This window comes from Hippocampus guttulatus, chromosome 12, assembly GCF_054856545.1.
Source record: "Hippocampus guttulatus isolate MCC_2025c chromosome 12, RoL_Hgut_1.0, whole genome shotgun sequence".
Taxonomy (NCBI): Eukaryota; Metazoa; Chordata; class Actinopteri; order Syngnathiformes; family Syngnathidae; genus Hippocampus; species Hippocampus guttulatus.
The window spans coordinates 11,718,603-11,742,644 of NC_141272.1; the positions used below are offsets into that span (position 1 = coordinate 11,718,603).

The 24,042-nt window shown below is 40.6% G+C and overlaps 2 protein-coding genes across 2 annotated transcripts in view; one reads left to right on the forward strand and one right to left on the reverse strand.

Annotated features, from left to right (window-relative positions):
- Nucleotides 1–1,676: 1,676 nt before the first annotated feature.
- On the reverse strand, nucleotides 1,677–11,166 carry nmd3 (NMD3 ribosome export adaptor). Its single transcript, XM_086126254.1, has 16 exons — nucleotides 11,030–11,166; nucleotides 10,560–10,634; nucleotides 9,103–9,237; nucleotides 8,913–9,009; nucleotides 8,691–8,771; nucleotides 7,905–8,033; nucleotides 6,934–7,024; nucleotides 6,195–6,273; nucleotides 5,608–5,704; nucleotides 4,908–5,025; nucleotides 4,045–4,190; nucleotides 3,212–3,324; nucleotides 3,060–3,132; nucleotides 2,827–2,933; nucleotides 2,620–2,690; nucleotides 1,677–2,048 (listed from the first exon to the last, which is right to left on the reverse strand). Exons 2-16 carry the CDS (start codon nucleotides 10,601–10,603, stop codon nucleotides 1,918–1,920), a joined length of 1,512 nt encoding a protein of 503 aa, XP_085982380.1. The 5' UTR covers nucleotides 10,604–10,634; nucleotides 11,030–11,166; the 3' UTR covers nucleotides 1,677–1,917.
- A 1,017-nt stretch (nucleotides 11,167–12,183) lies between these two features.
- ppm1lb (protein phosphatase, Mg2+/Mn2+ dependent, 1Lb) overlaps nucleotides 12,184–24,042 on the forward strand; it is a 40,321-nt gene continuing 28,462 nt past the window's right edge. The window contains exon 1 of the mRNA XM_086125564.1: nucleotides 12,184–13,001. Within this exon, the coding sequence (XP_085981690.1) occupies nucleotides 12,603–13,001 (399 nt within the window). The 5' untranslated portion in view covers nucleotides 12,184–12,602. The remainder of the gene's footprint in view (nucleotides 13,002–24,042) is intronic.

Here is a 24,042-nt window from a genome sequence, read left to right on the forward strand (position 1 = left end):
TCTTTGTGTTCCCAGTGATTGGCTGGCAACCGGTTCAGGGTGTCCCCCGCCTACGACCCGAAGACAGGTGGGATAGGCTCCGGCACCCCCGCAACCCTTATGAGGATAAAGTGAATCGGAAAATGGATGGAATAGAGTGATTGATTACACGGTCAACACCCGCTATTTGTGAGGGACTGGGACCAGCCTGGCCCATGAAAAGCCAAAATGTGTGGGTAATAGACGCCCACTGGAAGGCTTTAAGAAAAATAACAAACCTAAAAATACTCCTGAAAACGCTTATAGACATTCAATGCATGGAAAATGGGATAGGCAAATAACAGCGAAGCCGTGAACAAGAGTGTAGGAGGTTGCAAGGGCTCAGTTTGCACACATGCAAAGATAGCAGGGAGATGTAGGTGAAGGAAAGTAAAAAAACAAAACAAAAACGCTGCACCTCAATTCCACATTGTTAGATGCCCCCATCCCCACACAGACCCACCTACGATTTGGTTCATTCACTTTCCCAAGATCAAATAACAGTTCAGGTTTTGGGAGGGAGGCGGTCCATTGGCACTTCCTTCTTCTTCTTCCTCAATCCTCAAGGTAGAGTGCCAAACACATTTCACTGGTTCATTCCTCCAGCGTGAAATCACAACCATAGTTCATTTCCTCACCAAGAACACCGACTATGCGTCAGAAATGAACTATTCTATATCCTGCTAGCAGTGTCATTAAGGCACCTCTACCAACTCCCTGGCTTCATCAAATGTACCTAAATAGGTCTTAACTCATTTTATTTGGATGCCGTCCATCTATTCTATGCTCTCAGCAAGAAGCATGCCAGCTTCGGCTTTTATTTTTGACACTACAATGTTGTCATTGATTTTCTTACAACAGAGATACCATCAAGGTTCTCATATGACATCCTACCAGGTGAAAAAAACAAATCCACACAAGAGCTGTTGAGTGGTTACAATTCCTTAACGTTGTTCCGGGTTCATCCTCAGGGGATATGCAAAGAGGGAGTTTTGACTGACGGTCAGTCAGGGTGATCATGTTATTTGAGCAGATCAGGAAGGCAAGCTGCCTCCTGGGATTAATAAAATACAGTGGAACTGCTGGAGTTGATTTTGTCTCGTCTTACATGTCAGAATCCCACTGACAACATTTGGGATGAAACTCACACTAAAGGTGTCACACAACAAAACTGCTCAAACATAATTAAAGGATGGGGAGTTGTGCATTTTGCATTTTTGTACAGGCCTCTTGTGTATAACGCCTTCAAACACATCAGCATATAAATTAAGGCGTTACCAGTAGAATATCAAATGTCAAAACTACCAAGTTGAAATTGCCAAATGACGGCACTGGAAAAAAAGAGAAGCATTGTTATTGAGGGGTGGAGTGCTGTGGAGATGACTGACAGCCAATATAAAAATCATCAAAATAAACCATGTCTGTATTTTGTAATTTTCTTTCTCCATATTTTTCAGTGCTAATACTCATTACATTGCTCTTGACAGTGCCAAAACTCAACTGCAGTGTACTGGCTCCATGGGAGCTATACAGGCAATATTGGAGCACTGACCTCAAGGTTGACTTTTGCCCATTGCAGGGAAGTTGCTCTCACCATCGTTGCCTTTGATGCTACAGCACTCTCTGGTGGATGTTTCAAGCAAGGCATCCCAAAGCAGTTTGCATATGGATAAATATTTATTCTTGACGGTCCTACTTATTCCAAACATGACATGATTCTTGATTGGTGATAATGTTATATCTTTAGGAAAAGTACAGGCAGCAGAAGCTCTGATGAGCCCAGGAACTGCATTATAGAGAACATGATGGGTTTTAAGCAAAGTCTCAATTTGCAAGTTAGTAGAAATGATATGCTTGAGCTCAACTTTTGCGGCGTGGCTTTATCAGTACCCGGGGCGTCTACTCTATCATGTCATCCCCCTCGCCTCCCGTGGCGTCCGAGAGGCTGAGCTCCTCCAGCATTTCTGCCAAGGAGATACGTGGCGCGCCGTCGTCATCGGTGTCGCTCTCCACTGGAATCTTTGAGGCATCTGAAATGAATTTTCAAAAGAATTCAGTTGCAATACATCATGAGCACCAATGTATAAATAAACCCGAATCACACAGAGTCCAGTGAGTCTCAAAGAGTGTGATGTGTGCCACAAATTGTTCGTGGGCTCTCGAGTGGTGTGCGAAACAAGGATCAATGAAATTATTAATTCATTAAAATTCGTGTATGTTCAGTTTTTCTGAATAAAACAGGGGAAAAAAAGGACTATTTTAGGAAGGCAACGGTATGTGAAATCTAATAGAATGACGATACAAATAAACCTTTCCTATATTTAAAGCTGTATTTGGAAAAGTAATTTTTTTTAGGTGGTACATGGCGGAAAAGTTTTAGGAGCACTGACAGACAATGTCTTCAAAAGCTCCATGGAAAGAGAATAACGTCGTTTTCCGATGTACCGGTAGCCAACCTGCATTTATTGAATTAAAACACAACTGTATAAACACCAAAACTAAACTTAGTAACTGTGGGTATATTTTCATTGAAATTCTAAGCCAACAGTAAACGGGACAATTTTATCAACAGTGGAAAGCCTGTGGTGTCCAGCCGCTCACCTCTAAAGATGTTAACATTCTTCCTGAGAGCCTCATCCTCCTCCAGGTCCTCCAGGAAGTCCTGGAATTGTCTGAGGACACAAATGCAGAGTTAAGATAGGAAATTCAGTAGTGTCAGCCAGCAGAAACCAAAAATAGTAGGGTTGAAATTTGAGACGACGCCATTCTGCAGCTCTTTCACTTAAAAAAAAAAAAGCACTGGGGTACCTCTCATCATCTGTATCCATGCCCTCTCTATCTTTGGCCATCTCCTGAAGTTTCCAGTTCCTGCGTCTCACTCTGCGGCTGCGGTCAAAGCTCTTCTTGATCAGCACCTTTAAGAGTCCAGTTGATATTTTTATGACTCAAAGCGCACGCATCACTGCCGTGTTTCTGCAGAAGAGGGCAGTATAAAGTAAAAAAAGAAAATATGGCAATGTTTCGGTTCGGAGAAATCCTACCACATCAGGTACGTGATGAGGGTTCATCTTATTCAAGAACTCGTCGTTGACATTGGAATTGGCAAAGTCGTACCTGTCGGAAACCAAACGGCAACTCGTGATCGCTCTTTTCCTCAAATGGATACGAAACGGCCTAAGTCATCAATACTAACCCCATGACCAGATCTCCAATGTTGAGCAGGTGGCCCAGGAATGTGCGGCAGTGGTACTGCTGATAGGTGTTCATCTCTGAAGTCTTCTGTACCCAGAGCTCAGCCAGGGTGTGCTGGAACACACGCAGGGAGGAGAATAAGAGAGTTAAACGGCTCTATCGCGTAACCTATTTGTGATAAGTTGGTTTTTCTTTTTCAAACATACTTTCTTTTGGTAGGTTATGTGCTTGTAAATTTCCCCAGTGTGGGACTAATAAAGGATATCTTATCTTATTTTGTAACAGAACACAATATTTTGTGGATCTTGAAAGATCTGACAATATGCTTTGAAACAGCTGGCAATAAGCGAGAAAAGACATCAGTTATCAGTATTGAGCTGATACCGGCCTTATTTGAAGGTATTAGGTGCTCGAGAATGCTCTCGATATCAGTCATGATACAAAAAAAAAAAAAAGTCAGACTGTGTGAGTACTCTTCATCAGTAGTTGGCGCGACAATGCGGCAGTATAACACATTGGCAATTCATCATTTGCATCAGGAACATAAACACCTAGTCAAATTCTGCTTTCTTTCTCCAATTTACTGTGACAAAAGGATCAATAATGATAATCATAATAATGCATTCTGAGAGCTGTGTCACAGCAAACCTCTGTTCCCTGTGCAGTGAATACAAAAACACTTCTCTCATGCTGGCTTGAATCCCACACGCAGGTTTGGGAATAACGTAATGGCTCGCTATTGATTTTGCTTCCAAGAGAATAGCGATGCCCCCTCGACTTGACCCCCATTAATGAATTCCGTTGTGTAGCCATGTGCAAACATCCCCCGCTCACCTTATTGGACCTCATGCCAGCTCCAACAGCCAACTTCTGGTCTCTGATGATGTCAATATCCATCACGATAAACTCCTCCAGTTGCCGTGGGTTACACAGGCTGTTAAAGGGATGGCGCCAGTATGTGCTGCTATCAACCTCGGCAACTGGGTGAAAGATTAATTATTATATAACAGGTATAATTGTGCATCATGAGTGCAAACCCGACAAAGCAGCGAGGCTCCAATTAGATTTGATTTACTGTGATTCTTTACAAAGATGATACAAATAATCGTGATGTGCTGCGTCACTCCCTTTTCACATAGCACTACTAGAAGAAATCAAAGCAATTAGTATAGGAAAGAAGGTCAGGACAATGAAACATAGAGGGGAAAGAAAGGAAAAATGTGCATGTAATTAATATTGAAAAGACACGAGCCATTTCTGCATTCTGTAACAACAATGGCGTGGCCTTTGAAGAGTAATTAATGACGTGCATGTGGCTTTCAAGATGCCAAAATTCCACTGAGGGACACGCCAGACTGCACCAGAAAGAAAAGAGAAAAATGCATTACGGCTACTTGCCGCCATACTTTAATTGATTCAGCAGCTCTCCCACTGAGGCGCCTTGCCGGTAACGAGCGATGACGGCTTACGTAAGAAAATGCGTTTGCCGTCTTGCTAACTAAGTAAGCTCCAGTTATATCAGTCGTATTTTGAAATCACATTATCACAAAATTTTTTAGTCGGTTCATTTAAGTCAAAGTGCCACTGTACAATCTACAAATCTACACATAAAACAACAACAGCGGCGGGTGTCCTGTAGGTGTTCCAATACAAACAAGCAACAATGTCAATTGGCCTAAAAGGCAGCCTTGACTTACTCTGCAGGGTGTTTGGGTCGATGAGGTGGATGGTGCTGGTCACACGGACGCACACGCACACTTGACCCATGTTCCCCAGGCTCTGCGCCAGCCGTGGCGACAGGCACACGACATTGTCCTGACAACAGGAGACAATTCAGTTCCAAAGTGAGGAATGTGAAATTGTTGAACTGAAAACGCTGCGTACTAAAATCTGAGAATAAACATGGCGACTATCTTGACTTCCATCCAAAGCTATTGGAACAGTAAGACCAATGTTTATGCAACGGCTCTCATTCTTTTTTTCCCGGCTTTTCTCTCTCCCTTCACGATTGCTTACTTTTCCCACCCATAGACGGCTCCAATCCATTGTAGTCTGTTATGACCTATTCTGTGAAGAACTTTGTGTATTTTTTTTTAAGTATGAAAGGCGAATTACCGGGTAAGCGTTGAGTGATAGACTACTGATATACTGACAAAGTGATTTTGTGCTATCAAACCCAAACTATTTCAATCGACAGTTTCTACTGTTCCAATACTTTTGTAGAGGGAGCGTAGTCATATTGCATTATCTGATACATTTCAACATAGCGACCAACGTCATTTGCTGCAAACAAATCAGTTTTGAAGTCACGGTATGATCAGATTTTTTTTCTCCATGTCACAACTGGATCACCTCACGTTTTTCTAAAGTTGGTGTGAGTGTACGTATACGGTATACCTTGCAAACAGGCACTATCTCCATCGAGTATGTGCTCTTGTAGTTGTATGTGTTGGAGTGGATGTCGTGAGAGATGAGGCGCTGGGACACTTTTGACCTTCAGATTGAAGCAAAGACCAAATTTAGACATGCTCAGAAAAGTTGCAAGTTATAATGCACACAGTGAAAGAAAATTGTATTGTCATCATCTTCATCTAGGTTATACACTCAATTTTCCATAGAAATTCTGTATTCTTGACAAACTGATCAAAGATAGCTACATACCCATGAGAAGGTTTTCTCATGCACTGTTGAACCTATTTTTCAAGACCCCTATTGATTTGACAGGATATGAAAACCAGTTTGACATCATCTGTGTCTTACTGTCTTATGTTAAATCAACAGGCATATTGCTTTTCATGCGACAGCAAAAGTTGCCCAGGTAAATCATCAGTAAGCTACACCAGCTAGCTCCATGTTTAACATTCCAAACCATCGAAAACGTCTAATTCTCGTCTTCGCAGCAGCAAGCGATATTGAAGCATCCTATAAATAAGTGAAATGTTTACCCATCCCCGGGCAGGCCCTTGTTTGTTTACTTAGCTCACCTGCAGGGCACTGTGCACTGGAGGAAGTCGACCATCTTCTGAGCATGCTGCTTGGAGCCATAGTAGAAATCAATGCCCTCTAAGAGAGAACAACAACATGAACAGGTGCAGAGCCGATGAGCAACACAACAAAGACAGAGGGAAAGATGAGAGAAAATATGGTGGCCATGTGGCAGAACAAACACTGTCAGATGTGGGGAACTTTTTTTTTTAAAACATTCTTTTAATCCTGTATAGCACATTGGACTACTCTGGGTATGAAATTTGCAATATAAACAAAGCTGTCTTGCCTTATGCTACATTGTGCATATTATTGTGTCCAAATTTTTACCCGAAATACCACCTTCAAAAATGGCTGTCCGCGTATCACCATATGAGGAACACTAACATACAGTATCATAGTAATAGATACTGTTCATTAAAAATGAGGTTAAGTTTATATTCCTAAAAAACATGTCATTATTGTAAGCCGCTGGAACATTACACGATCTGACTTAATCAAAAAGATTCAATGCAAATGTATAGGATTTAGAAGATAAATACAACTGAACTATACTGAAATACACTTTATTGGATTTTTTTTTAAGTTTAAGCCACTGTCACATAAATTTTAATTCAGTGATTTTTTTACATTCCAATAGAAGGAACCCAAGTACCACTTTTGGTACCAGTACCACGCTCTGACAACCACCATCTTAGCTCGTAAAAATGCATACCATTCAAAAGAAACAAAACACACCATGAATTTCTTTGATGTTGAGGGTATTCTGGTGGAGCTTGTGCTTGAGGATTAGTTGCTCCAGATAGTAGAATGTCTTTTTGTGAAGAGTCTGTCGGAAATAAAAAGAATCCTTTCAAACAAAAACAGTACAAACAAAATTGAAAGGATATATGAAAACATTTGCAGATGCTGAAAAGGCCATTTATTCAAATGTATTCCAGTGGAATTGTTCAGCAACAATTAACTCTTTATTTTCTGGGGTCTGTCTCATTTTAACTGCTACACATTAAAGTCTGCCAAGTGTCAAGGTTATTAATCTTAACTGCCAATCTGGAGCAACTGCACATACTGTTGAGCCACAGTATATCCCTGCAATAAATCCCTTGATAATAGGGATTATTAATTTTTATAGAATAGGTCGTAAAGAGTGGTAATGTTAATGGAACTATACCAAGGCTCTAGGTTCATTTACTGTTTTTTTTTATTATTAATGGCTTTATTTCTTTATATTTATATTTTGACTCTCATAATCATGACCTGTCATAAAAATATCAGCCTTCATTTAAACTATTTTGAAATTGTCACCCTGCATCTTAAAGCACTGACTTAGCGTAATTATACCTTTTTGTCAGAATTGGAACATTTTATTTTAACATTTTTGCCTTATTTCTCATAATACACAACTTGTTAAAAATCATACTGTATGTATGAGAATACTCTCTGAATATGTGGTTTAACTTTATATTTGCAAAAATGATAAAGTTCATCAGTTTGAACATTAAATATCTTGTCTTTTTAGTGTATTCAGTTAAATATGGGTTGGACGTGATTTGCAAATCAATTGTATTCAGCTTTTGTTTATGATTAACACAATGTGCCAACCTGATTGAAATGGTTTGTATATAGACTGACTATTTGATTTTTTCAACATCAGCCAACGTCAGCTTTTGACAGAGTAAATGTGACCTCGGTGGCTCACAATCACTTACCTTCTGTCTAACTTGAACCACGGCCTTCCAGAAGTCCTTGGCCTCCACGCGGTGGCAGTCGTCGCACATTTGAGCTTGGATGACATACTCCACCACGAAGACTTGCTGTAGGATGGCACCATTCAACACCTAGGGAGGCCAAAGAAATAGCTACAGGTTTGGCCAACTGCTGTGACAACATGGCGGACAGTGGTCATCACTACGAGTGCTTAACATTTGCTTTTCTCCTCTCATATCAACACCATTCAGGAAGGAAAACAAATGACAGAACATTCAGTACTTTCTCCATTTTTGTGTCACTTATACAAAAGTGTAGCTTTACCATATCCTCAACATCCTCATCTTAACGCAGGTATACATTTTTGACTTGCAATCTTTTATAGTTTACACAAATTCATTTTCCCACGACCGTGACCTGAAATGATGTGTGGAAAATTAATGTGGTAACTTCTTCATGGTAAAAATTCATGGAGAAATGTTTGTGTTTGTCAATATGCAGAGGATGCTTGGTTTACGACGGTCTCGAACCATGTGACATTTTGAGGCTATGAATGGCACACAACGAACTAGGTTGTGCAGCAAAGTAAGAATACTTGGTACAAGACGACACACTCAGTTACTGCCATTACTTGCCGTTTTTCGGGAAAAATTCACCAGAGATATAAAAACGTGCTTATCCGTCTTGGTTGGTCAATAAACACAAAGACCACATTTTGGGTATATTTCCACTTGCCCAAAGCATAAGACTGGGCAATAATTGAGGCCTCAAAATGTATTTATCATTACCTCCTTCTGTATGGTGAGTTTCATCTTAATCCTTTTTGAGTGAGGCTCTGTCCACAAGAAGCCAGCATCAATAAGTCGGACCTAGAAGAGGATAGGTGTTATGAATTAATGAAATAACAACATGCTGCATTTCATTGCCAGCCCTCCCGGTTAACATGCATCTTTGACATATTTAAGTGTCAATATGTCAATTGAAATGTCAGATGTAAGAGAAACATGTACTTTGGTCATAGAGCCTTTAATTTTTTTCAGACAAAGAGTGAGCAGCTCTCTGGACTCCAGAGCACACTGCACCCATGTGGCTGGAGGCTGCAAGTACCTGCAAAGAGAAGGTGGATAAAGCAATGTTGTAATTTGGAGTCGTTGATTCATAGGCTCAATTTAGGGTTTAAAAAAATGTCATAGGACAAACCGTTCACATTGCTTGCAGAAATGCACTGTCACTTGCTTGGGAATTCCCTCTGAGATGTCTACCTGAGTGCGCAGACAAGCCACGCACATATTGGCCGGGTTAGGAGGAATTGGGACGCCACAAGTGCAGCACAGGCTGGGAACAATAGAAAATACAATGAACAATATTCAAGCAAATGGAGTCAACCAATATCTATAGTGGCTTTCAACCTTCTAATAAATGTTATGCTAATAGAACTCCGGGGACTGTTGCAAAATATTGAATAAGAGAAATGACTATAAAGTACATAGACTAATAGATATTTTATTTTATTTTTTATTCTGTACTAATACGTAGCCTGAACCAAGCCTGGGCGATTGAGTGCTTTTTTTCATTTTTATTTGAATTCAATAGTGACATAAAAATATATATATTTATTTTTTTTGGTCTTCCATAATTCAAAGTGCATGTGTGAGCAGAAGCGTTACAAGAACAGTCACTGATCCCAACTTAGTGATTTATTGGTGATATTTGGCGAATTTACCAATCACCCTGAGCAACTACTTTTCAAAAAGGAAATTAATGACTTTAATTCCCACTACAAAACAGACAAGACGAGCAGAATCATTTTCACGTTTCCACATTATTAGAAAAAAGACAGGTGGAAGGCAATTCCAGATTGAGATGTTGCCCCTTTATGTTGCAAGAGCCATCATTTATCGGGACGTTGGCAACTTTTAACTGAGATATAAGCTTCTAAGTCATTTTGACCAAGTCACCATGCCTCACCTGTGCAAATCTACAAGAGAAAAGACCTATAGAAAGAGACGGCAAAATCCAAGCCACGTAGTTGGATGGCTCATTTTATGACATTAAAATGTTGTAGAAATATATTGAGAATTTATTTAAAGATTATGTTTATAAGATAACCTTTATATGTCCCACACTGGGGAAATTTGCAGTCTACAGCAGCAAAATTGGGGGGGGGGGGGGGAGAAAAACAAACGAACAAAGTGTTTCATTGCACAAAATAATTGTTTCAGAAAGAACTGTACACAGTTCAATAAAAGTATTTTATTAAAAAGTATAACAGTGTGAACGTTTTAAATTTTATTTTTCCCAACAGAAGAAAAAAAAGATTAATCTATTATTTCTGTTGGGATATCCCAATTTGGATCGGTAATCAGGCCCGATTAATCATTTTCAGTTGATCAGAATTAAGCGAAAAAGATTGTAGTTGGTTAAAAAAAAAGTATTTATTTTTTAAAGGCTATGAAGTACTATAAAGCAACAAAATATATCAACAACGAGATGATGCAATAATTGTTACCCTGTTTACACTCGAACAATAATTGAAAAATACAGTATATTATAGTTTGTTGTGCACAAATAATCATATGAGACGATTAAACATTTATTTGGTTTCACCACCGTCAAAATGAGGTTAACGCCCCTAGATTAAGAGGTTTACTACTTACATATTTCCCTGGGTGCTCGTGGCAGCAGACTGTATGTACTCCATTCTTGACAACCTGACACTTTCGTGAGAACTCCTACGGACACAATAAGTAGATGATGATGATGTTTTTGTTGGGACTTTCGACTTGTCTCATCGAGGGTCGCCACAGCAAGTTGTCAGGGTAAAATTTAGTTGTCACAGTTTTACACCAAATGCTACACAATCATGAATGTGTGTATTTTCCGACGATTAAAACCAATGACAAAATTATTAGAACAAGCATTGGCTCTTGCGTTAATGTCAAACACTTAGCGTTAGCATAAGCATTAGCAGCTCTACTTCTAGTTCAAATTGGTAAACCCAAAAGACGCTGATGAAAAACTATGAAATAATGTCCACAAGATATGTCAACAGTTGAAAATCTAGTGCGCACATAACTTAGATATTTACTACTGATAGTAAATACTTAAAATGAGATTCTGCACACACTTTCAGCTCCACGTTTTTTCCATCGAGGTCCGTGGAGAAAGGCTGAGTGACGGAACTCATGGCGTGAGGACCCATAGCTGCCTTGGGTGCGCCTGAGTAAAACTCGGTAAACACTGTTTTAATTAATAAACAGAAGTATGGCCAGGACGACTTTCCGGATGATAATAATAATAATTAAAGTCAAATATCTATCACGTGGGGCTAAAAATACTTTAAATGGTTGCAAAGCACGGTCTGTCACTTGCTCTACCGTGAAGGAAGGACGCATTCATGACTATCAGAAAAATATACACAATATTGTAGTCTTTTTTGTTTGTTTTTGTGTTTTTCAACCACAGTGCACACTGTTTTCTGTGTAGCTTGTGTTTTGCTAATTAAATTTCAAGTACGATTACGGTTTGAAAGATCTTGTCAAGTCAAGTCAACTGTATTTATAGAGCACTTTCAAACAGCCATCGCTGCATACAAAGTGCTGTACATTGAGCAATTTAACATGCACAATAAACAATAAGACAAATCGGTAATAAAGGCGGTAGAAAGCACCAAACAGAAAAACCAAGAACAAATCTAAGTCATGCTGAGTCGAATGCCAAAGAATACAAGTAATCTTGTACTTATTATTTAGTCATTATTTCATTTGTTTAATTTAGTTCACATATAGGTACCCAGATCTCATTCCCAAATTTCCCTTTTAGCCTCTCTAGTTAAATGAATTTACCAATGGCTTCAAAAAATATTTTAAATCAATGTCACAGATCCGAATTGAGTTATTTTTTAATTATTTGACGAAATGCTCGATTCAGTCTTGATACCTTTGTTACTTTGTTGAGGTTGGTCCATGCCTTTACTACTCCTCTCATTTCCATCATTTTGCTTATGCTATTTTCTGAAAATAAATACAGTCTATGTTGAGCGCAAATTTTGCATCTTGATTCACGAACGGAGCAATTATTACCTTGGATAATGTTAACAATTCATGTTTGTTCGGTGTATATTTGTCTTCATTTAATAGTTATTTTCCTTTTCTATGATTTACACGTGGCTCGATTGTAAGACTTAAATTACGTTATTAAAATTTGTGACAGGAGCTGCTGGTGAGCGTCTTGAGATAACTTGGTGTACGTGAAGGCATCACGGCACGCGAATTCACTCTGCAGCAGTGTTCGGTCGCAGCCAGCCAGTGTGGCAGCTGGGAATGTGAGGACGCACTTCAAGCAGCTATTTTGAGGGACAGGGGGGACAGTAACTTGGTTGATCAAAAGAACAGATGCCTGCTTAGCTCGACCCTTGACCGGTACGCAGTCTTCGTCGAAACCGACGTGGTGGACTTGCCGGACCCCCCAGTGGTCAACGGACTGAGCGTCTAACACTGCGGGGTTGAACGCTGAAGTGGTTGGCTCGAACACATCGGTGGAATAAGTGTCATTTCTTCATCAACTGTCCATCTTCTGGATTAAATGAGCCTGTTTCTCCACGACGGGTCCTCGCCGCACACGCAAGCCATGGAGTGAAATTGGCCGGCGTAAACGCGCACAACCTGCTGCGACTCTCCCACGGTTGTAAACCATAATAAATGATAGAGGATACGATGACCCTGCTGTCCCTCTTAGGTCGTATCATGCGTTATTTTCTGCTCCGGCCGGAGACCCTGTTCCTACTGTGCATCAGCTTGGCCTTATGGAGTTACTTCTTCCACACGGACGAAGTGAAGACCATCGTGAAGTCGAGCCGCGACGCCGTCAAGATGGTCAAGGGGAAAGTCGCCGAGATGATGCAGAATGAGCGCTTCGGCGGCCTGGACGTCCTGGACGCCGAGTTCGCCAAGACGTGGGAGTTGAAGAGCCACAACGTCGCCGTGTACTCCATCCAAGGCCGGCGAGACCACATGGAGGACCGCTACGATGTGCTCGCCGACATCGTCAACAAGAGCCACCCGTCCATTTTTGGGATTTTTGACGGCCACGGCGGGGAGGTGAGTTCAGTGGTTTTGCATTAGAGAGCCAAAAATCGCTCCAAATGACTCCCCTTCACACAACACCTGTTTTGTTTGGGATTTTACAATGATAAGCCAGGTGCCAGGGTGCTCAGTCAATGCATGGCCACGGGGCCCTAAGCAACATAATATTTCTGTCAATGATCAAATATTGATCATTCATACGGAAACGATAGACCTGCAGCAGCTCTGGTAGTTTCTATTTTACATTATCCTGTTGTCATCTTGACACCTTATATGTGTCATACATGTGAGGCGTGTCGGGAAAGCTGACTGCTGTGAAGGGGAAAACTTTTGGTTTGGAGTTTGGATTTGAAAAATATCTGTCACATCTTGCATTGTTTTTAATCTCAGAAAGTGGTACATTGAACTACAAGGGCAAATTGCAGTAAATTTACACTACATTTCAATAAAGCACCACGTGTGTTAATGATGGTGATGGAGAAGACGTATTAAAACAGTACTGTATCTATAACTTGAAAATTGCCATCTGGTTTGTTTTTGGTAAAAAAAACAAAAAAAAAAAAACATGCACCAGTAGTGCAAAATCATTTCTATTGTAAGAATAACAAAGTCCAAAAAAGTACACAAAGATCAGTCAGATCCATTAAAATGAGTTCAAATTATACAAAAATGAGCATTAAATAAAATGTCAATCATAAGGTAACAAATTTTAACAGAACCATGACCTTAAACCAAGGTTGGTTTTGAACCATGATTATTTTGGGTCTGCGGCTAGCAAGTATCATTTCATTATTATAACCAACCTCCACCCCTTAGGGCAACCACTTTAGGAAGCATACTTTATTAAAGCACACAGTCATGAAACAGCAACTTGATAGAATTGCTTTAGAAATAATGAAACTCTGACACAAAGGCTTGAGCTGGTAAAGCACTGGACCAGTTTGATAGGCGTTGATGTATCATTACATTGTAGTTAGTGATGGACAAAGTATGTCTCCAAACCCGTTTTATCCTCCAAATCAGGACATACCGCATGACAAGTCTGGTCTTTCAGGAGCTTGTAGTAAATTTGTGACACACTTCTTTTGAATTTACGTTAGCACACGATTTCCTTGTTACAACACATGTACACCTACACGCGTATTCCAGTGAAACCTTTTAGGTCAGTGATGGGCAGCCTAAATGCTGGTGGGGGGGGGCAGATTTTTTTCATCAGTTCTATGCGGGGGCCACATAGAACCCCGGACTTCCTCATCAGATGTATGACAAAAATGATATTTTAGAGTGCAATTTTCATTATACATTTCTCATCCTGAGAATAGAAGATCCATTATCTTAACGCAACAACAAACAACAAAATAACCACATACTGGTGACACCCCCCACGCCCCAGCGCAAAGGGCTCTCTTAAATAAAAGTAATCATTCAAGGATGGCACAAAACTGCTGAACAGCAAACCAAATGTAAGTGGAAGAACTCATTTTGTGCATTTTTCCCAAAAATGTATTCACTCAAAAGTTAAATATTATTGAGGCACTACATTTGCCCTAGATATAATTTGAAATCCGCAAAAAATTCTCAGACCAACTCGTGTTGTAGTATAAGACCTGGTATCAGTGCAATTAAGCCATGTCTGCCATCTAGTGGTGAATGGTGATATTAAAACTTAAAAACTACAGTTGTGTGTGTGTGTATTCACATTTTTTTTCATATTTTGACAAAGTATTGATGCCTGTAGTACTTTTGATATCTATAAAATTTCATTTTACACAAGGATAAAAAAGAGGATGATTTGCCTTTTCGTTTAACTACCACAGTAGCGCCAACTACTGCCGAGGAGGACATGCTCATTGTCAGAGTTTTTTTGCCCTAGGTATCGGTGGCTGGTATCAGCAGCCTCCATGAGCACACAATATCTTAAAATAAGACCAGTTTCGGCCCAATGCAACATCGATCGACCGACATCCTGCGGACTGGTCACAAGTCAATTGTGAGGTTGTATGGGTGAATGGAAAAATATATCTTTTGTGTGTCTGTGTGCATATTATTAATATTACATATTTTTGTGTTAGTGTACACTGCACCCTAAGCATCCTATCAGTTTCACTTTCTCAATAAAGTATTAAAAATTAAAATGAAAAAGCAGGTCACCTTTAACCTACGTTTTTTATATAGATATATATATACTGTATATATATCTATATATCTATATATAGATATATATATATGGAAATCTGGAGCGTCAGGAGAAACATTTTAAAACACTACACATACGTACGATTTTCTGCACTTAACACGCTGCAAAAGTTCATCCCATGCCTTTGCATCAGGTCTCTACTAAGGTAGACAGTGATCTCCTTCTCACAAACTCTTGTAATTACCGGTACTTTATTTTTCTGTTTCATTCATGTTAGGGGCCATTATGGCTGTTGCTCATCATGGCATGCGTGCGTGCGTATGCACACCTGCGCATTACTGCGAGTGTCTGTGCGTGCCCGTGCGGTAACTGGTCGATCGTGGGAGGTTGGTTGATTGTAAAGTAGATCTTCGGTCAAAAAAGGTTGGACACACCTGCTGTAGGTACTCAGCCATCCCCATTATTATTATTACTATTATTATTATTATTATTAAGGATGATGGTAACCCAAAGCTTTGTTCTGTCACATAAGTGAAATGCAGTGGCTCATCAGTCATCTGCTCAACGCCCCTCCAGTTGATACTTGAGTTTTGCAACAAATCATACAGATGCTAACTAACATGGCCGAGTGACAGCGAGTGCAATGTAAGATCGCGATGGTTCAAGAAAAATACTGAAAATTGAGTGATGACTGCATAGACTTGTTGAGTTCTTTCCACATGTCACGTGACGAGCACTGTTGTGCCCCAGCATGACCTCATCAATCAGCACAGATGGGATTTTGTACCTTTTTTTTTTTTTAACTCAGTTTGACTCTGTTTTGGTTGCTGTTGAATGATAACATTCCTAAAATAGGAAGGTGAAAGCACAGATGATAGCTGCTATTTTGGGGATAATTCAATCTTAGAGTCGAAGTTCTGGCTGCTGACAGCTTTTGACCAAAAGCGGTCATATGCTGTTTTTTTCCCCCTAGAGCCTGTTGCAGTTCCTTTTTAAAGATTGTGAATTAATGTGTGGTTTGGAGTCGTGGACAAATAAATATTGGCCATAAACAGTGTGTTTATTCATGTAGACGAAAAGCCACTTTATTACTGCATGTCCACAAGCAAAAACTTTGTCGATTCTGAAGCTCTCTTTTTTTCTTTTTTTTCTTTTTTAATAAACATGAAATGCGCGCCATATTGCGGCTTTTGGACACAACCTCTATGTTTTCCTCTTGCCAGCAGGCAGGGAACGAGAAGGGTGCCGCACCAACTTTAACTGCTTTCATTTATTTCCACATTGATTTCATTTTCATTCAAATTACATATTGTGGTATCAAAACACTGGGAAGTGAACCAAGGGCTCTTTACTGCCCAAGACACACCAATAAGATAAGTGCAGGGCTCAAATCGTAGTGTGGAATTTTAAACTTCAAACATATTCTGTTCTGGGTTGCAGGTTGGTGTCTGAATTGTTTGGATTTCCGATAGGGAATAAGGGAAATGAATAAACAACCCCTTTTTGATTAACGTTAGCTATTATTGAATATTATATTACGGAAGTAGTAGACTATTGTAGTCCTGGCAGTATTATTAATCCATGAGGACTGTGCCTTTGGTTACACTGCAACGCGGTATTCTGCTTACGATAAGCCGTTTTACGATTAAAAAGAAGGACGTTATGAAGACAACATATTGTCATCCTCATATGCTGCCGGACTGCAGAGCGTGACTCCTCCCACAATAATTGATGAACGTAGCTGTTTACTTTCCTTGTATAGTACTACCTGCACTGGGCTTCCTTTTTTTGATGCACTCTGAATATCTGAATGGCAGCACTTGAACAACTTTTTTCCAAAGTTGAGCTTCCAAACACTGAGTGAAGCAGTGGACTTAGACCACATTTCAGAACGCAAAATAGCGATGGTAAAACTTCAATACAGCTTTGGTCACAAATGAAAATCCGAGACACAGTGAATCCACAATAAACGAACTTTGAAGGAGCGAGGGAATGCCGTGAACCTATACAGTATATCTAAATTTATCAGTGACCATCCATGGTCACTTTGGACTCATTTCTGGCTCGGTGAGGGGAGTTATCCATTAAACCGACACTGGGTTTTCGCTGACACAGGATGACCTGCATGAAATCTCAACACGAGCCATTTGTCATGTTCAGGGTCTTCTCTTGCTGCCAAATTGTTGCCTTAGACACTGTGAGATCTGATGTACCGAGGACTCCTTTTGTAAACCTGTTTTCAAAGGAGGGGAGTGAAGTTTACTCCGTTTACCATCCTTTCAAAGTTTCCTTTTGCTAATATGTACATGTACATAGCGTACGCTCAGTTTGCCTTGACTGCTTCAAAATACAATTAGTCAACAATTAGTTCATCATCAATATGATTTGGGTTACCTGTTCTGAGCTCTACTGTGGCAAACTGAACCGTACCACTTGCTGGAAACCTGGCTTTAGTGGCCCGGACAAATTAGTCGCACTTGAAGTGCATTGAATTTTCCAAGCCAATTTCCATCGTCCTGCAATAGGGTTGGACATGGCCGCACATCAACTCATTTCCATTTTTTGTTTGGAATAAAATTTTTGGAGCTGTAAATGTACTTTTTTTCTTTCCAGTAAATAATATTTTATTCACTCCAATTTCAAGTATAATTGTGACTGAGCAAGATCGTATGACTTGATTCACGACTTGCTTAAATTACGTAATGACTTGACTCGACTTGCTTGAAATTGATTGCGATTCAACTTGACTTGCTTGAATTAGTTTTTTCCTGAACAGTAACCTGAAACTCGCTTGAGACTTGAAGGTCTTGACTGCAAATAGCGGAGACAAAACAAATTTAACTCCCCAAAATTTGGAAGAAGCATTCATATACAACCAACGAGCGGTGTCTGACTGCCCAGCATTGTCCTTACTTTGCCTTAGCTTTACATTCAGTCTGAAAGGCCATTTTATTTTCAACTTGATTATTAATTTCTAAAATTGTCAAATGTACGGGGCTTTAGGGAACAATTGACGCAATCATGCGGCCCGGTTCACCGTCTTTGCAACTTCACCGTGGCCATTTTAACAAGTCAAAGAAGCCGGTGTTGAATATTAACTCATTCACTCCCAAAGACGTTTTTAAACGTCTTTTCAGACTTGGTCCAGAATTGGCTGGTACTGAATGAGCTAATGCAGGTATCTGCATGCTTTTGATGTGCAGCTTTGTTTAGCACCCGAGGCTTGGAGTGCATTGGGGTTATGTACCGTATTTTCACGACCATTCGACGCACCGTATGGTTGGGCGCAGTCTCATTAATGGGTGCTATTTCTGTATTTTACACATAGACAAAACGCACTGTATTATTGGGCGCAATTTTAAAGTGGTAAAACATACGCCAGCTTAAACATACGGCATGCATGCGCGCACGCTAAAAACACGTTAGCTTGTAGCATACGGTAGCATGCCAAGACATACAGATACAAGCTAAAAACACGTTTTTAAAAAGGCAACGGAAAACTGAGTTCCGTTGTATTTTATTTAGCCATCGTACAATGTACTCACGTTTTTCGATCAATCATCACTCAGAAATCCATCAAAGTCCTTATCCTCTGTGTCAGAATTGAACAATTGTGCAAGTACCGGTAATCCATCAAAAACGCCGTGTTCCCTCTCGTTGTCAGTCACTCTCATTGCCATGTGGCTCCACAGAAATGATGCCGGCTTTGCCAAAAACTCAAACAACAGTGCAAGCAGACACGTTCGTCCAAGCAGCCACAATCCATTCGCAAATTGTGGCGTAACTCGCCCGGCGCTGCCTCTCACTCTTTGTAAAGTTGTGTTTGCCATCGATCATTCATTGTTCCCATGCCGTTCGCAACTTTACTTTGAACGCCCGGTTGATGCCGATGTCCAGCGGTTGGAGTTCTTTAGTCAAGCCTCCGGGAATAACGGCAAGCTCAGAGTTCATTTGCTTGACTTGGTTTTTCACCGCTGCTGTGAGATGGGCACGCATGCCAAAAGCATAACCGATGGCTTGAAGTTTGAACTGAGCTTCGTAGGCGTGTCTCTTTGTAGAATTTATTTTCGGGGGTTCTTAGAAACCAAAACCGAAGTTGTTTTGCAACAATGCACATAGCCACACTCTATACAGGTGTTGGTACCTGCTTGGGGCGTCCCTTTAGCGTCCACTTACACGCCCACCCTTCACTGATTGGCGGACTTCTTCCCCGCATGCCTGTCCTCACTCACATCTGCCTTTTCTCTCTCTCGCTCTCCATATGTGTATATATATACACGCCCACCCTTCACTGATTGGCCGACTTCTTTGCCGCATGCCTGTCCACAGTCACTTCCGCCTTTTCTCTATATAAACAGCGTGTCGGGTGTCAGTCAGGTTTTGGAACTCAGCGCATAGACAAGACGCTCCGAATCATAAGGCGTCCTGTCCATTTTGGAGAAAATTTTTGACTTTTAATGGCGCCTTATAGTCGTGAAAATACGGTAGTTAAAATACCAAAAGCTGTTTGCATTCAACCTGCACTGGCCCTCACTTGGGGTGGATGAAAGGAAGCCGGTATGTGGCCAAATGCACTGTTGGTATTGCAGGATTAGCCAGAGCAAACAAAGGGTGCTGTCTCTGGAGACCAAAGATGGCATTGTGTGTCTATATCTGTGCATGCATGCGTGTTTGTTGCAAGCACAATGTTGAAAAGGTCATTCTTCTCTTGAAAAGCCATTAAGGACTTTTGAGAAAGACAGTGCAGCTCACTGGTGACGCATAAAATCTATGAATGACCGACAAAGTAATTTTGTAGACATATAAAGATTGAAAAACATTGGTTGCTTTTCGCGGACTGGAAACCATTCAGCAATGTTCACGCTGAAAATACATCACAAATAGATTACGACTTTCGAATGTTTTTATTCACATTTGAAGATTTGTTCGCTCAAACTAAATGAAAAAGATGATGATCAAACATTTTTACTCAGTACAACAATGCAGAACAATATAAAATATCAAAGTGAATGACTGAAAATCGACTCCTCGGGAATAATGAATATGCCTTAAAATGAACCATCCATCCACGTTCAAGAAAAACTGCTTGCAACCGTTAAAACTGTTCACGAATGTCTGACAAACGTCTTTGCAACCTTGTACGAAACCTTGGCGAAAAAACATTTGCTATATGCACAAACATTCGTAACCCTTCTCTGCTCAGTGAGATACGGGCCTTAAATTAATATATTTTTGTCTTCCACCCTTTTAGCCAAGTCAGAATTCTCTCAAGGACGTAATCAAACTAACATTGTCTCATCACGTTCTATAAATTATGACTTGACGGTAATCGAATATGGCTTGCGAGAGTCTTTGGGTGACTAAATCATGAGCAGAGTTTGGAGAAACAAGCATCAGTGAACATTGTCTTCAAGTTGGACTTTATTCCTGGCAACTCCAGGCGTAGGACGGAAAACAAGGGTTGGTCTAATGAGGCCAGGCACATTGTCTTGTCTCCGCTGTCATCCTCCTGTACTGACTTCACGTCCCTCGTGGCAGAAGTTGACACTCGACAAGGTTTTATCTCTTCCGTGAGGTTAAACGAAGTGGAAAGTGGAGCGCGCACAGGAGGTCATGCGCCATTGGAAAATACTAGCACAGATGACACCAGAGGGTGGGAAGACTTTGGGGACGGGAGGGCGGGGAGGGGGGGGGTGGAACACTCTCGTGGCCGCCTTCCATTAATTTGTCCGTAGTATGGAACCGCAGCAGAAAAACGGCAAATAAAAAGCTGAATGGCTTGATGCCCGTCGAACAATTTAGCTTTGCCGTAAACATTCTTAATACTGTATCCTGCTTTCCACTGTCTTTTCCATAAAAATCAACCTATCAGCGTTCAGCAATCGAACTTCTCCGAGAAAATTATAATATGTACTCCAAGATAAGCAGAGTTATTAGCTATGCAAGACTTGAGTTTGTGCTGCATGAAATTCCATGGTTTTGATTTTTTGTTAGCAAAGCTCCCTTGGGTTAAACTTGTCTTTGGATATGATCATGGGTAATCTCCCATTGGACTGGTTTGGTTTTTCATCAAGATGGGCATTTGATTACAGTAATTGTTAAGGAAAAGTAGAAGTTTTTAAAATGGGATTTAATTTTTTTTTCTTGCAAAGCTCCCTTCTGTTAAGCTTGTATTTAGATCTGATTTGTTATTTTATGTTAACTGTTCTTTTGATGGTGGCGCGGGCACCCGCAGCGGCTCCTCTTGTTGTCTTGTTGTCTGGTTTAAGAGGGAAGAAATTTCATCTGTGCTGTATGTTGCACATACAACACATTTAACAATAAAGCTGTATTTGACTTGACTTGACTTGATCATGGGTAATCTACCTTTAGGCCCAGTTGGAATTGTTGTTGTTGTTTTTTTTTTAAATCAGAGTAGGCGTTTGATTAAAATGTCCTTGATCGACATTTGGGAGAAGGTGTATGGAAGCCTTGCATGCATTAGGGGTTGAACCGATTAGTGCACTTAACTACACAGCATTGATGTTTAAAGCTTTTGGTCAACTAATTCACAGAATTATGTCCAATAATGCATGGGCAGTAACTGTGTGAAGAACACAAGCAACCAACATCACAACACCTGCCAAAGCACAACATACCGCTGTTCGAGCATGTGGAAATATTTTTCCAAATCTGAGATCGGTAGCATGGTCACGTGCAAAATATGCAAGTCTTGCCACAAACATAATAAAAGCACAATTTAAATAGAAACAGTGGAGCAGAGAAATGCTTAATTATTTTGAGCTCGGCTACGATGCCCGTCTTTCGACACGCTATGCTATGGAGCACAAGATGAGACCAGCTGGCTCATTGAAGAAAAGATGTGGCGTGCTCCCACTTACCACAGCTAAATTGAGCGTGACGGTGAGGGTATTTATTTATTTTTTTTGGAATGTGTTTAGGTATCTGGTTTTATGTGGATCTGTCAGACTATGTTTTTATGTGGAGAAAAAAGGACAACAAATTTTGAGAACCGTTGTTTTGTGCTGAAAAAATATCACTTACATCATCGATTCATTGTGTTTGTTTGCTGGGTGAAATTTTGGGGCATTCAGATTTTCGTCTCCCTCTCCTGGTCTGATAGTGTCAGCTATATGATCAAAAAAAAAAAAAAAAAAGCATTGCCGGGCTTTATTATTTGAGATGTCTCAAAAGATATGGTATGTCCACTATGACCTTAATTAATTTTTGTAGGTCAGCGATAAAAAGCATCCTGACTGGTCTATACTGGTTTGGTTTGGGAACATAACAGCACAGGAAGCACCTAACTAGGGTAGTAGGATCAGCTGGGAAAAAAATACTGGTTTACACTCCCTAAGATAACACTCGTTAAAGGAGGAAACGTCTTAATATTTTACAGGGTTGCAGGCATCTGCCACATAATTTCTTTTGGTGCTTACCATCGGCCAGGCGCTTACACGGTTTTCAGGCTCGGCCCTCTTATTTTAGAGACAGTTTTTATCTTCGGGCGGTTAGGATGTTAAATAGCGGGCCTAACTTTTATACTTGATATACCGTGAGTGTATGTATATTATACATGTTGTTGTATAGTATGTGTTTATGTTTGAGGCTAATTTTTACTGTGTCAGGGCCAAAACTGAACTGAGCTGCGCTTTGACTCAATGTTCATCACATTATCGTCGATGAAAAAAAAAAAAAAGTCATGCATGCACTTCAACTCCGCATGGTGGACATTTTGTCATTTTTTCGACTGCAAGCTGGTTGAGACTGAACGGCGTCTGTGTTGTTTGCTGCCAACTGCCAAGTGGTCGTGTACAGTACACAGTTTTTTCCCAAAAGTCCCCGGGACGCAATCAGTCAACAATCAAGTCCTCACAATTCATCCATTATTATGCCACTTATTTTTGTTCAAGGTTGGCTCTGGGGAATGGAACCATTCTGCCAGGACCTCTTCAACCTCTCTGCCACTTGCCGGAGTCGCTTGGTTGATCGTCAAACATTCCGCGTTGAGTTGCCAAGCATGCGAAGGATTTGGTTATTGTGTGTTAAAAAAAAAAAAAAAAAGACAAGACCTTCTGACTCATAATGCTCATTCTGCTGTGAATATGGTTCAAGAGATCTATTTATTGCATTGAGTCATTCCTGATTAACAGCCTCATAATTAATCAGGCTTGTAATCAACTGGACTTCTTAGCCCAATTGGTTTTAAAGGAGGATATTGACAGGAGGCCTGTCACTTTCTAAGTAAATGATTGCTTTCACGTTCAGTCCACAGGAGCCTAATTCTATGTGTGAGCGACCGCTTCCACAATTAGCTGCTTGTTTTGCGAGCGCCTTTGGGGAAACAGATGAGTCAGTTGTGCGCTCGCTGTCTTGGCAGAGGTGGGCGTCGGGAGAAGAATGTTGACTGAGAAGAGCTAGCTAGTGGCAGTTGTTCAATATTAGTCACATTGGTGCGATTGTGTACCGAGAAAGTGTGAGAGAGAAGCACGTTTGTCAAGTTCACCGTAATGTGGCTCTTCCTGTTCTCTTAGCGGATGGCAGCATGGGTAGAGCAGGTGCATCTTGTGTAATAGCCGTTTGTGTGATTGTCCAGCACGCACAAACCCACATCCGCATGAACACACTTTTTAGCAATATGATTTCAATTACGGCGGCACGGTGGTTGACTGGTTAGCACGGCGCAGTGCTCAGGTACCCCAGCTTTCCTGAGTGGAGTTTGCAGGTTCGCCCCATGCCTGTGTGGGTTTTCTCTGGGTACTCCAGTTTTCTCCCACATTCCAAAAACATGCTTGGCAGATTACAACTCATTCAGTACCAGTCAATTCTAGACCAAGTCTGAAAAGACGTTTAAAAACGTCTTTGGGAGTGAATGAATTAATGGAACACTCCAAAGCAGGGGTGCCCAACCTTTATTGA

Bases quoted from the DNA above. Each gene is read 5' to 3' on its own strand.
- nmd3 (XM_086126254.1), bottom strand. From the start codon at position 10,603: ATGGAGTACATACAGTCTGCTGCCACGAGCACCCAGGGAAATAT. The intron at 4,191-4,907 runs GTAAGTCAAGGC...TCTTTCACCCAG, and splicing joins CGACCCAAACACCCTGCAGA to TTGCCGAGGTTGATAGCAGC. The intron at 2,049-2,619 runs GTGAGCGGCTGG...AATTCATTTCAG, and splicing joins GAATGTTAACATCTTTAGAG to ATGCCTCAAAGATTCCAGTG.